Raw genomic sequence first — 14,335 nt, 5'->3', positions numbered from 1 at the left:
TACATGTGAAGCCTTATCTAATCACAAAGTAGGGCTGTAAAAATCTAGACAACTATTAGATGGCAGCAAAGAATTGGAGTTTTCTGTACTTCTTTGTTTCTAGCCAGCAACACACTGTCTGGAATTTCGCAACTCAGGTCTGGTAGTACAAAAACTCTTCCCAGTGGCCGTGCTTGAGGAAGAGATGGTAAGGGACTTGGAACCCTGAAAAAAGGCTAAGCATGTTTGTATCATGAGAAAATAGTTTATTGTGATGTCCAAATATAGGCAATGGCCATGATACTTGACTGGATCCTTTAACATATTATAGCATGTTCTTTGCAGGATCAGAGCAATATCCATCTGGTTCATCAATCAGTTTTCAACAGTTACTAGCTTCAAAGTGATAGACGTCTAGAATTCATGGGTCTCCTGCCTCTCTGTATGGGGATTCCCTTGGACTATATTGTTCTTCATAAATGGCAAGGAATGTTCACATGCTTATTCATAGGCAAACAGTAATTTAATCCCAGAACCAAAAGGCATATTTAGTTCCCATCCTATTCATCTTACCCCGTGAGAAGAGGACTGAAAAAATTGCTACAGCTCAAGTGTTAGATACTTGCATTTGCTTAAGGCACAATAATAAAGTTAAGCAGGGTTTTTTTTCTTGTTATATTTGAGCTTCTCCCTGACAGATTCATGAAGGATTTTACTTTGCAAAGATTTGAAAATTATTATAGAATCCAAGATTATGCATTCTGCAATAAATAGAATAAAGGCTGTTACTGTAAATGACAGGAACAATTAGAAAAATTGATTTTTAAAAGCTTATGTGGCCATAAAGACTTAATAATCTCTTCTTTCCATAAGTAGAGCAAGTAGTGGCCTCCATTTCTTTCTCTCTCTCTCTAATCTTTGGTGGCTTTAAAGAAAAGTAGATAGGACTGGACTGGCACCTTATCAGTACACATTGTTATTATTAATGTGATTTGTCTGATTACAGTGCTTAAGTATAAGAAGAATGATGAAGATGAATCTTTGAAAGATAAATTTTCAAGGTTAAATATTCACTCAATTAGTAAAAAGTCCAAGAGAGTGACTGGTCACCTGAAGATTCTGACTGGAGGAGAACCTCAGGTATTCACTCATCGGGTTTCCACATCACACTAAACTATAGTGTGTTTAGGCATGATTTGTTGAGTAAGCCAACATTTACTGGATTCACTCATAACAATAATTTACAATACACAATGGCTGATTTCATACACCATCCTTAAGCCAAAACTAAGCCAACTATGTTATGACGTAGCACAACATGTGAATCCAGCCATTGCTTTATAGGGATTTTAAGAGGATTAGTGGCAGAGTGCTAAGCATTTTCATTCATGGGGTAGCCTTCCTTTTTTTCTTATTACTTCCTTACTATTTGCCCATTCCATAACAGGTTTTATCAGCTGTCCATGCATTTCTCAAGGTGTTAAGAAACCTGGAGTACATAATTCTGTTTTAATGAGAATGGTTTTATATGCCAGAGTCACTGTTCTGCAGTTGCTTTTTACAAATTAGGCACTATTATCAGGATGATTGCTAAATCCTTTGTTTTGTGGTCCAAACCAGTTAGCAAAGTGGTGCTAACCAGTAGCTTCCCCAAGCCAAGTAAATAGCCTGTATTGGTACAAGGTAAAGGACTCATGAAATATATATTATGTTAGTTCCTGTGACTGACTTCGGAAGTATTTATGTGATATTTATTGATGACATGAGGCTTCAGAATGGATTTGGCTACCAAAAAGCAGTTGCATGTTTCTGTGGCTTAGTACTAGCTTTTTAATGGAAACCAGTACTAAACAAAGGAGTTGTTTGTGTTTGTATCAAATGTTCTACTCTAAATGGGGCTCCTAACATGCAGTACAAAAATGAAAATGGGGCTTTAGAAAAGGTTATTGCAGTCGGTAACTACATTAGTTCCAAAGCTTTACTGTTACACATTTGGATCAATACCTAGGAATATAGGAAGCTGCCTTAAGCCTAGCTGTTTCTCCATTTGGACCAGTATTGACACTATTAGCATGCAGCAACCATTATAATTCTCTAACACAACCTGGCCTACTTGTTTGCAGTGAAATTCAGAAATCTGAAATGACAATAAAAGTTCATAGATCTTGATTCTCTGCCACTTCTTATCAGCTGTGCAGAATGAGATGATCTAAAACATTCTTTGCAGGCTGAGAACACTCCCAATCTCCAGAATGACAGTGATAGAGAGATGGTTAATGTCTCCCACCCCAACAATCAGCACATCATTAAAAAATTCAGGCCTTAACAATCCCACAGCAGTGCTCAGAGAATTCTGATGCTAGCTATGATGAAATGTTCTTAATGATGAAGAGTAGTTTATTCAGACAGTAAGGCTGTGTTGAAGTTTCTTTCTATAAACATTTTTCAAACTCAAATAGTACAGAAACATTTTGGGGTGGAATTACATTTTTGTGAACATCTCAGCATTTTTCTTCCTTCTAGTTATTGCTTCAGTTCACATTTCCCATTGCTGACATCTGGAACAATCTCTCCAGCATTCAAGACAAGAACAGTATATCTTTTTCTTTTTCCTTTCTGTAACCTTCTACTCCACAAAGAAACAAACTGAAGCAAATAAAATTATCAATCTCTTTTTACAAACCAGGACAAGTGTGGGTCAGCTATCGAAGGAACCGAAATCTCTCAAGTTTGGCACATGGATGAATGCTGCAGATGTGTGCAAATGAGCATAGGGACAAACAAATGTGTGATATAAAATGATGGATGACTAGTATATATTTTTATGCAAAGCAAAAAAAATCATAAGCATAAAAGTTGATGTGGATGTGATAAAATAAACCTTCTAACTTCTTTAATCAATTGCTGATTCCCTTCTGTTTAGCAAAGTAGGTTCTGTCAGCCCTTTTAGGATTTGTTTTTCCCGTGAAAGCTTTTAACAGATGCATTTTATAGTATATTATTCCAAGCATGCTTCCAAACAGGCTGTGAGTGCATGTTTGATCTGCTGAAAGGACTAACAGTCTACATTGTATTCCATAATTTGTCATTACTTGCATTCCACTTCCCACCTTTATTTTATGCAGAGTCTTATCTCATCAAAGAAATTCATATTTTGCATGACTGCACAGCCCCAACTCTCAGCTGATGCCTCTTTCCTTATGTTCACCCTATCTCTGCACGTTTGAGATTTTTATTCCACCATTCTCTATAAAGTATCCAAGGTATACCTAAAGAACAGACAACAAGTAAATCAATTCAGATGTATTATATAAATTAATAAACATTAAGATAAGACAGCAATGAAAAGGAATCAGAATAAATGTGGAAGTGTCATATAAACAGTTTTAAAAATGGCATCCTAATAACTTAATGCTATCACAAAAAAGGTTCTGCCTCTCATATCCTGTCATTCAACAGCTTGGAATATGGAGCTTTAAGCCATATAATGTACATATAATGATGGTGAACTCTCTCTCTCAAATAGAGGTCCTCATGGTCCAATGTGCACAGTTAAAATTTGAGACTATATAGTGCAGGATTCCTCAACCTTGGCAACTTGAAGATGTGTGGATTACAACTCCCAGAATTCCCCAGCCAACATGGCTGGCTGGGGAATTCTGGGAGTTGAAGTCCATATATCTTCAAGTCACCAAGGTTGAGGAACCCTGATATAGTGCATTCTACAAAATGGCGGCCAATAGAGGAGCTTTACTGTTTTGCAAAATAGTTGCTCTGTGAGTCACAAAATCTTGAATTCCTAGGAGGCAAATTGATTATGAGCCTTAAACAAAAAAAGGAATTTGTCCAAAACAGATCTGAGCTCCAAAATACAACCCCATTATTTTAAAGCCATACTTTTCTCTCGTGGCTGTTTCACAAAAAGCAAGCTACTGAGGCCTAACAAGAAGTGGTTTGGCCAAGACAGTGAATATAAGGCAGAAGTCAAATCCAAATCCCTAGTGCCAATTTCATCCTTGCTCACTGAAAGCACAAAATTATTATTTCACAGAAAGACCCCACAGACACTGGATTCTAAATTAAATGATATATCCTTTTTTTACAGAAATTATGTCTGGTTTCTTTATGTTCTCCCCTCAAGACCTCATCTGCCATGAAGGAAATGGAAAACAATCACAGAAATCCATCCCTTATTTTTTATGATAACATTTTTATTTATTCACTAGATTCATTTATGACATTTATTTATGAGATTTATATAGCCACCCATCTCACATAAATGGCTCTGGGCAGCTAACACAATAAAAGCTTTCATACAATAAGGATGCAATAAATAAAACACATTAAAAAACACACACACAGGAAAAAAAGTGGCCACTGATGATACACCAATCTAGAACAGACATTCAATTCAGGGCTTATCCATTCCTGACTTCCACACTTGAGGGAAAAGCTAGCTCTTAAGGGTTTGTAATGTAATATTATCAGGAAGTTTAAAATGTAGGTATAGGAAACATGCCACTATTCATTCTCAGATAATGATGGAGAGGAGTGAAATTAAAAGAAATATGACAAGAATGGCGGTGAAGACAGGGCGTATTTTGACATTCCCCTCAACTGTTACTTAGTGTTATGTGAACATGCCTCAGCAGCCCCACTGGGAAGGAACACTGAGGCATTTTATTTTAACATTATCGTTGGCAATAATTTTCTTATCCTAACTATAATGTTCTTGTGGTTTTAGGTGAAAGATGAAATTTTTAATAAAGAGGAGAAGTTATTCAAAAGCTTAGAAAAGACGACCAGACTATGTGTGAAGAATATTTCATTGTCTCTTCAGCATTTAGAAGTAAGTGTTATGTAGCAATATTGCAACCTGGGTCCTCGCTGTTCACAAGTTGCAAATCAACACTCTTTGCTTGAAAGTTCAAATCTGATTCAAAGCCAGAGCTGAATCCCACGGATGGGAGGAAAGTTCTGAAGCTCTCCTCTTGATACACATTAAAAATGTCAGAAACAGTATTTTGAGATGAATTCATAATTATATGAAGATTCAATTATGATTAAAACGCATAATTACATGAAGATTTAAACTTCACTTTGTGAGCCTCCTGTCAAATGCACACTTTAAGATTATATTGTGTTTGCAAAATACGGGAAGCCATTTTTTAAAATAGTTTTGTCTATCTGTTGTGTAATCAATTCTGGTTTGTTCAGTTGTTGCAAACAATTGCTAAGCAACTTGTGGCTTACTTTAATATGTAAGTCAGACCATAAATCTTTAGGCCTGTGCTATATGAAATGCTGAATGGTGAATACAATAAGTCATCTGAAAAATGATAGTTTTTGTTTATTACATAAATAAATCAAAACATAAATTAATTGGAAGATCCAGAAGAAGAAAAAAATCTTTGTAAATGACAACAAACAAATTAGCAGATCAATTAAACAATGCCGCCTTTTGCTGGGATTTTTTCCATTGGCAGGGAGCTTTTAAATAGTGGTACTATACTATTGAAAAATATAATCCTCCATTTGAAAGATCCAGTCCATTTCCCTGTAGATTTGTGTAGACCTGTTATGCTTTAGGCCTCATCCAAGACCTCATCTTCATGGACTAATCACATCCTTGAACTCCTTGGAGAAAGTTCCTCCTCAGGAGTCAAAATCATCACACTAGCGTCCAGCTGCAAGGAACCATGGCAGTATCAAAAGCTGGGACAGATGCTAGAGACAACATTCTTTTCACCCTGCTTTGCACTCCTATATTCCTAACCTGTGTCTGTGGAAACTTTTCTAGATATATTGATCTTTATCTGGACCACCACCATCTTCTGTCTTGATTCCTTTCGTATCTGGTTTAGAATTAATTTATTTATTTAAACAATTAATATGGCCACCAAACTTGTGAAATGAGACTCTGGGTGGCTAAGTGTTTGCTTTGGCCTGATGGACTTGCTTGAATAACTCTCCAGCTCTAGTGTCTTTGAAGGACTGGTTTACCAGCTTTCAACCTACACAGTCTGACTATCCTCTCTCTCACTTTCTCTCCCTGAATTTTCACAGGACAGAACAAAATGAAAGAGGCCCAGGTTATGGGGTTTTGTTTTGTTTTTTTGCTTCTGTAGTTAGGGCTTTAGAGAGCCAGTTTGATGTAGTGGTTAAGGCACCAGGCAGAAACCAGGAGACTGTGAGTTCTAGTCCTGCCTTAGGCATGAAGCCATCTGGGTGACCTTGGGCCAGTCACTCTCTCTCAGCTGTAGGAAGCAGGCAATAGCAAACCACTTCTGAAATCTTACCAAGAAAACTGCAGGGACTAGTCCAGGCAGTCGTCAGGAGTCAACTCAAGGGCGCACATGCACACACATATACACACAAAAGTTAGGGTTTTAACTGTGAGTGCTAGCCAAAGAGGCCTTTCACTTATTTCATGGATACCTCGTAAATTGGATAATTAACATACCTGTCTACACAGCAGCATTATAAAGATTACAGCAGAATGGTTACCAAGCAGCTTGTTTCATAAATAAATATACATTTTAGTATATTTAAAATAAACGTTTTAGTGCAAATGTTACTGAACAAGTATGTATAAGGTGGTGGTTTGTGAGTATATTTAACATTCCTTTATCCATTTCACTTTATTCAGGACTCTGTATTTCTGGGAGCACAGAGCATAACTGATCTTCAGGATCTCCTACATGAGAATGAAGATGGGGCAAACAGATCTTCAAACACGTTGATTAATGTTGGGCATCCCAGTGAACTATTTGTGAGTTCTTGGAATATATGGATTTAAAATGATTGGGAATAGATTGTATGAAAAAGGTGTGTAGTTACACAACAAATTTAACAGAGAGAAAGTAGTTGGCCTTTTAGCATAGTTACCACAGATTTTGATTCAAAGTACATCTAAAATCCAGCCTTCCACACGAGAAGAAAGATTCAAAAGATGTGGGTTGAGAGTGAATAGAATGTAAATGTTGGGTATAGATTAGGGAGGCAGTGTTTTTTTTTAATCTTGCTCAGCCACAAAACTTAACTTGGTGACTCAGGGCATAGCCCACAATGCATGGCTGTTGTGAGGATAAAGGTAAAGCCATGTAAGCCATTTACCCTGTGGTATTTAGAAAGAAGACTAGGACAAAAATCTAGAATATCTGTCCCTGCCTTTATTCTTACAGCAACTCTGCAAGGTAAATTAGAATGGAAAATATGCCTTCGACAATACAATGGAAAATATGACTTATCCAGTAAGTTTAACACCTGAACAGAAATTTCAACCTAGGCTTCCCGGCTTAAATCTACTTATGATACATTTCTAGAGAATACTGGAAGATTGTTTTTCTATATTCATGTGAAACTTTTACTTAACACAAATGTAGTATGGCATGGGTAGTCCCTGGAATGAATCAGGGCTTCACCTTATTATTCATCTTTACCTAAACTGATTCTCCAACGACAACCCTGAATTTAGCAAGATTCCCCAAAATGGAAGATTAAATTTAAAAAAATAATATTTGGCATTTATGACCAGCAAATCTAAGATATATATCTAAAAATAAATCATCTAAAGAAAAATGTTGTTCTCCTTTCAGGTATATATAGTAAATCTTCATTTCTTATAGAGGCATGTATGAGGGAGCTTTCATTCATTTGGGTGAGCTGCTTTGTGCTTCAGAAGGGACATGATTCATTTTCATCGAGATCAAGAAGCAATGCAGTTGGTCTCGATGAGTCACTTTGCATAGTCTTGCAGCTTTGGCTGTCACATGTAAAAGCTGAGCAGGTGATTGCAAGGGTAGGTTGTGGCTCTTGGGACGGGAAAAGCAAAGCCATGCGGCTATTTCACTCTTAACAGTGAAAAGGCTGCATTGCTTTGTGAACCAACTCCAACAAAGACTCCAGTGAAATACCTCCTTGCCCTAATAAGTGGTAAAATATCCATACATAGTCATCATAATGTTCCCTTTTGCAGTAAGCAACATTCTGCAGATATGCAGAAAAGGAATAAGAAACAGCAAATAAAATAAATGAAAGGCATAAGATGAGATAAATGGAAACACAGTCAGCTACAAAACCATTCACCATATGTCTCCATAGCCTTGTAAACCCTCCTTGCTTCCATCACATTCATACACCCTTTCATCCATTGCCTTTTGTTCTTTGAACTTCTCTCTTTTTGAGGACCTTGTCAATTCCAACCATTACAGTACTTTCTTGGTCTTCCCTTTCTTCTCAATCCATTCGGTCTCCCTTCATGTATTTGTTTTACAGTTTGATCCTGAATCATTTTCATTTCCCTAAATGTACAGGTAGTCCTTGCTTAATGATGGTACTGGCAACTCTGTCATTAAGCAATGTGGCCATTAAGTGCAACATTACATGACTGCATAAGATTGGCAAGATACAGAGTATATTACCAGCCTTAACTGTCCCTATGCCACATGGATTTCTCCCTGCTAACTGTAAGGGTTGTGCTGGTCAGTTTTGATACATTTTGGCCAAATATATCAAACACAATCAAAGTTCAATTTCGCCTGCTTAGGCTATTCTTATATGCCAGCATACTCTTGCCTGTATCCCACAACTAGGAGGCATTTTGAGTGTACTGACGTACTCAAAATTGTACAATTAAATGGGAGATAAGGATTGAGATGCAATAAATAATGCTAATGTTGTTTAGTGAATGTGAATGATGCTGATTTCTTTGCTGATATATATCTTTTGCCTTCCCTTCCTCCAATGCATGAAGCTGAATCAAGTAGACAAGATGGTGCTGACTCCACTGACTGCACTGCAAGTCCTTTTCCTAGGCCCACAGAAGCTCATCCAAAAGCGTTATGACAAACTTCTGGATTATAATCGCTTGTATCAAAAGGCTTCAGGGGATGATATGGACCTGGCCAGGAAAGAATATGAGGCCCTCAATGCTCAACTGGTGGAGGAGCTCCAGAGGTTCAATGGAGCAGCAAAGAATATTGTGACCAATTGCCTGTGTTGTCTCATCACAATCCTGAAGGACATGATGTCGTCAGCATTACACTCCTTTTCAACCAGTGAATCCCAATTACTAGCAATTAAACCAGAGGTTCTAAAACCATGATGAAATTTCTAAAAATTTTCCTTTTCTCTTCTTTTTTGAAATTCAAAATGTCTTTTACTGTCTTTTACTTTTAACTGGCAATGATTGATTTCTAGAGTTGGGATAGGGATTCACTGTTGATATTGTGGTTTTCTATTACATGTTTTCCATCACTCTAAAGTGTCCCTGGCTGTACACTCTTCCCAATCTGAAAAAGTTCCATGGAGTTTAATTTTGAGATTAAACTAGAGGGTGAGAAGTCAGGAATGCTGCAGATTACTGATAAGATTCTTGCGTTTGTAAAATATAGGACATTGATACACTAAGAAAATGCAGGAACATCAAACTTCATCCATGAGAATTTCACCTACATTGTCTTTTCCTTGGAAAGAAAATTTAAAAACAAATTCTCCTTCATCCAACTGAATAATAAAAAATATAGGAGAAATTTTTGGAGAAGTAGTATTCCTACCCTGAAAGTTAGAATTCTAAAGTTAGAATTTTTTTTCTCCTTACACTTCCTATTTTAACAGTCTTCCTTAATCTTCTTTTGATGGATAATGAATTAAGTTAAATTAAATTATAATTTATCATTAAGATGGTAAATTAAATTATAATTATCAAGGTTAACTAAGAACATTAGTGTTCTGCAATAGTTAAAAGGGAGAATGTCCCAGTTCATAATCATTTTGTTTTCAGAAAAAACAACAAATACTATGAAAATTATTAGGGCTGTGCACACTTTGAAAATGATTTGGAACCTCATATGAAATCACTAAAGCAGCCAAACCTTTTTCAAACTTCAATCTGAGCGTGAAAAAAATACTGTTTTAAGGAATCCTCTGATTAAAGTTCAGGTGGTATCTTTTGTCAGGGTTCTTTAATGAAGAGTAGTGAGGTGTTATGCTCACACTTCTGAATCATTTTCAAATCATACCAAAGTTAAATCTAGTAGATGATAGTCAACATTTCCTTCAGTACATTAGCTATTACCTATAATAGCTTCTTGATCTCTCTGCCCACAGTGTGAGAAGCAACATAAGTCCACTGTAGAAGTGGACCCAGGGCTCAGCCCATGAAATTTCCAATGAAATTTTGATAGGGATGGACTATTTTCCTTAGAGTAGGGTCTGCAATTTCCACTTCCAAAAGCATCACTGGAAGATTAGTGATGTCACCTGAAAGTGGAAGGTCATTTTTGCCTCTCAGATTTTTTAAAGGGTAGTGGGGAAATGACAAGCCTCTGTAAGACACATAATTCCCATTTCCACTGATTAAATCTCTCCAAAACTCCACAAAAAACCAAAATTTATTTTTCTGGGTTCAAAGAAGTTTAAGGGTAGAAATGGGAGTGGTTTGTCTCCCAGAAGATACTTGTCCCCATTCACACCATTAATATTTAAAACAAAACAAAGGCTAAAATGTGTATAGGTTTTGTTTTGTTTTGTTTTTCTGGCAAATTGATGCCATTTGGGAAAGAGGACAGAAATGAAGTTGGGCAGTTGTGTGTAAACTGGGGCCCATGAGTTACTTATCCCTGTTGTATGGGGAGGATGAACACCAGAGTATGAATCCTATTTAAATGCAGAGCTAATAAATTATGAGAGCAATTCTGTGTATAGGTCTTTGGAGGTTAAGCTCCAATAAACTAGGAGAAATGGATTGCATTCTCTGGAAGTGGCATAGCCCTCACATATGACATTTAAACAGGCTCAGCTGGGTTTTGTGCTATCTAGTGTTTTCTGATTCAGCATTGTTGTTAACCAAAAAAAAAAAAAAGTTTTTTCACAAGGCATGTATTAAAATGAATTAATATATGCCCCTGAACAAGTTCTTTCCCCAATTCCTTTCTGGGAGATACAGCAAGCACAGCTCGTCTCTTAGGCGATAGGATTTTGGAAACATGGAAATGTGCTTACGCAATGGATCGTAAGCACATGTAATTACAGTGCATTAATTGTGTTGATATGTATCTATTTGATAGATGATAGAGATATAGATCTCCTTAGAAGCTTCTTCATACTTGAAGCTGGTGACTAATTATGTAATCTTGAATCTCTTTTGCCGTTTGCAGAAATCTTCTCCAAGTATCAGTGAAATACAAGATCAGGTGCTTGAAGAGGTGCACAATTTGAATTGTATCAAGGAAAATCACTGTGTTACTTTTATTGAAAGAAAGTTGAGTTTTGAAAAAAAGAGACCTGTCCCTCTCCAGGTATGTGACTTACCATTAAACTGAGTAATTATTTCAAGCTAGGGATTTACCATGTTTATATTCAATTTAGTGAAAGTTAGACCTCCTTTGGGTATACTCTAAAACCAAAAACCTACTATGGCTAAGTGCATACAAGCTAAACCATGACCAAGCACCTGCAGGCAGGATATAATTCTAACAAATAAACAACAGTTTTGGTGATGCATGACTCCCAGTTTCCCCTCAGCTCTGCTGTCATTCAAACAATATCAGATGTTTAGCAAGCAGAAGCTTATCCTTGCTGTATAACTGCAACGTCATCCCATATATAAAATAGTACAGTGGTACCTCGAGTTACGAATTTAATCCGTTCCGTGACTCTGGTCGCAACCCGATTTGTTCGCAACCCGAAGCAAATTTTCCCATAAGGTTCAATGTAATTACCGTTAATCCATTCCGGCGTCCGCGGACCACGCATCAAGGGCGGAAAACAGCCGCGGACCACTTGGCAGGGCGGAAAAACAGCCGCAGACCACATGGCACGGGCAGAAAAATGGCTGCGGACCATGTGGCACGGGCGGAAAATGGCCACGGACCACGTGGCACGGGTGGAAAATGGCCACGGACCACGTGTCATGGCGGAAAATGGCCGCGGATCCGGTTCATACTCCAAGGCGGAGTTCGCAAACCGAGGTAAATTTTTGCGGCCAGAGCTGGTCACAACCCGAAAAGTTCGTAAGCAGAGGCATTTGTAACCTGAGGTACCACTGTATTATCCATGGATAGTTAATTTTTGAAGGATGGCCTTGTGATGTGAGTCACTATACATTCCCATCATTTGGAAGGATAAATTCAAATGGTTTCTATTAATTGACAGGATGAATGTATTAAGATGGGAGAAGCTGATAAATTTAATGTGATGTTTTGTGGAAGACAAATCTTATAGCTTCAAAAAAACATGAGCAAACATAAGTATATGGATAGTAAGACTGGGTTCATACGTTGGACTAAACCATAATGTAATTTACTTCATTTTGGCTTTGGCTAATTGTGGTTTATTTGACAAATCATAGTTAAGGAAGCCTTGGCTTAGTTTAAACCAGGCCAGGGCTGAAATCACATTATGTAAAAAAGAGCAATTAACAATAAGCATGCTATTCCATAGCACAGTAGCTCTTTCAAACAACTTTTTGTTTCCAGCCTGAATTTCCCCGTCAGAAAGAAATGCACAGGTCAATGCTACTTTCTACATACAACATGGACTTGCTATACCAAGCCAAGCGTAAATGCAATGCCACACAGGAGTTGGATATTGATCTTTATGAAGGAGAGGTGGTGGCTCTCATAGACCAAAAGGATCCTTTTGGCTGTACAAGCAGGTGGCTTGTTGATACTGGAAGTAAGTACTTGCATAGTGCTTTCAACAGTAGATGTCCCTTAGTTGTGGAGAGTCAACCTATAACATTACCTTCTTGTTTTTAGAGTTTGGGCTAATGGACGCTTCCATTTAATCACTCCTTCACCTCCTATTTTATTTTCATTTCTATATTGCCTTTCCTAAATAGCTCTGGGTTTTTGATATTTACACCTTGTTTGTTTGTTTGTTTGTGTGTTTTATATGGCTACCCATCTATCCAATGAAACTGAGCAGCCAACAATTATTTAAATACATTAAAACAAAATAAATATTAAATCATCTTAACCCATCTTGCAATCCTTCTGAGTCCAGTTTAATGTGCACCTGAGATTGATCCCAAGTTTTTAAAGTATTTTCAGGGGATGTTTACACATTTCAACTCTCTAAAGCAGTGTTTCTCAACCTCTGCAACTTTAAGATGCATGGGCTTCTACTTCCAGAATTTCCCAGCAGCCACTGACTTGAGATTCTTTGTGAAGTCTTCTGACTTAACCAGAAGGCAGTCAATATGAACTGACCCAGCATTTATGGCTGATTCTTACCCATCTTTAGCAATTGCCTTCTTTGCAACTCTATGGCAGTGCCCTGTAGAATTTGGAAGTAGAATTCTAGTCAGTCCAATGAACATGCAGGGGTTATATCACAGGTGCTAAGCCTAACTTAACTGAATACTGATATGGGTAAGGACTTGTCAATACAGAACAAAACACAGTTTATAGTATGATGCTGTTTATTAGATTGTATAGTTTGAAATTACTTTATAGCATTTTCATGATTCCTCCTGCTTTCACAGGGTTTTCAGATTGCAAAATTCTCTCGCTCGCTCGCTCTGTGTTTTAACTTGCAATAATTAAAGCAAAAACAAAACACCCCCCCCAAACAACCCATTAAGCCATATTTTTGATGTTCTTGGCCTTTTTTTCTCCCCTATGTCTAGTTCTTAAAGGATACGTTTATTCTTCCTTCCTGAAACCCTATAATCCAACAAAGGGACAAAAAAATGCTGGGGAAACCAATTTCTATGAGGGTGACTTTGATAACATCAGCCTTTTTGTCTCTTCACGACAACTGGATGACAACAGTACAAAACCCACAGGACACAAAAGAAATGGCAGTGACTCTTCCTATAATAGCCTGTGTGAAAAAGCATCTATTAATGGCACAGAAGCAGAGAGCTTTTGTGAAACAAATGAGCAACATGTAAGCATGATTTCCTGACTAGTCCTATTAAAAAAGGGAGGTGAGGGTGTGTGTGTGAATTCAGAGGTGAGTTAGTTCCTGTCACCTCCTCCTTTGTAGCTGCCTATTCATTTGTCTTTTCCAAATAAATGAGCAACAGCGTCTACTAGCCTTGCCAATCCTTTTTGGATAGACTGATCTCAGAGAAGGAAAATGTGCAAATGATCAGTTATGACAAGGTCAAATAAGTAGGCCTGCTCAAAACATCTGGCCTTAGGTCTTGCTTTCTTCCAAATCTGGAGCTAATCTTGTACTGCTGCAGGATCAGATTTAGGTTAGAGCATGTCATATTTGTATTGTTCTCAATGTGCATTAAGATGAGAAGTGTTCAAAGACCCAGTGGTAACTATAACAGACCACTGTTTCATGGCTTCATACTTGTCTGTTTGGGAAATAAGTAGAGTTTAAATTTAGGGATTTG

The 14,335-nt window shown here is 37.4% G+C and overlaps 1 protein-coding gene across 1 annotated transcript in view; it reads left to right on the top strand.

Annotated features, from left to right (window-relative positions):
• The window catches only part of ARHGEF38 (Rho guanine nucleotide exchange factor 38), a 44,999-nt gene that overhangs the window by 26,290 nt on the left and 4,374 nt on the right, over window positions 1–14,335 (top strand). The window contains exons 7-13 of the mRNA XM_007433112.4: window positions 986–1,119; window positions 4,724–4,828; window positions 6,629–6,751; window positions 8,735–9,070; window positions 11,139–11,279; window positions 12,459–12,657; window positions 13,613–13,875. Of these exons, the coding sequence (XP_007433174.2) occupies window positions 986–1,119; window positions 4,724–4,828; window positions 6,629–6,751; window positions 8,735–9,070; window positions 11,139–11,279; window positions 12,459–12,657; window positions 13,613–13,875 (1,301 nt within the window). The remainder of the gene's footprint in view (window positions 1–985; window positions 1,120–4,723; window positions 4,829–6,628; window positions 6,752–8,734; window positions 9,071–11,138; window positions 11,280–12,458; window positions 12,658–13,612; window positions 13,876–14,335) is intronic.

This window comes from Python bivittatus, unplaced genomic scaffold (assembly GCF_059951505.1).
Source record: "Python bivittatus isolate LINGU-HERP-01145 unplaced genomic scaffold, Pbiv_v1 ctg000070_np1212, whole genome shotgun sequence".
NCBI classification, from domain to species: domain Eukaryota; kingdom Metazoa; phylum Chordata; class Lepidosauria; order Squamata; family Pythonidae; genus Python; species Python bivittatus.
This window is presented reverse-complemented; position numbering and strand designations above follow the sequence as displayed.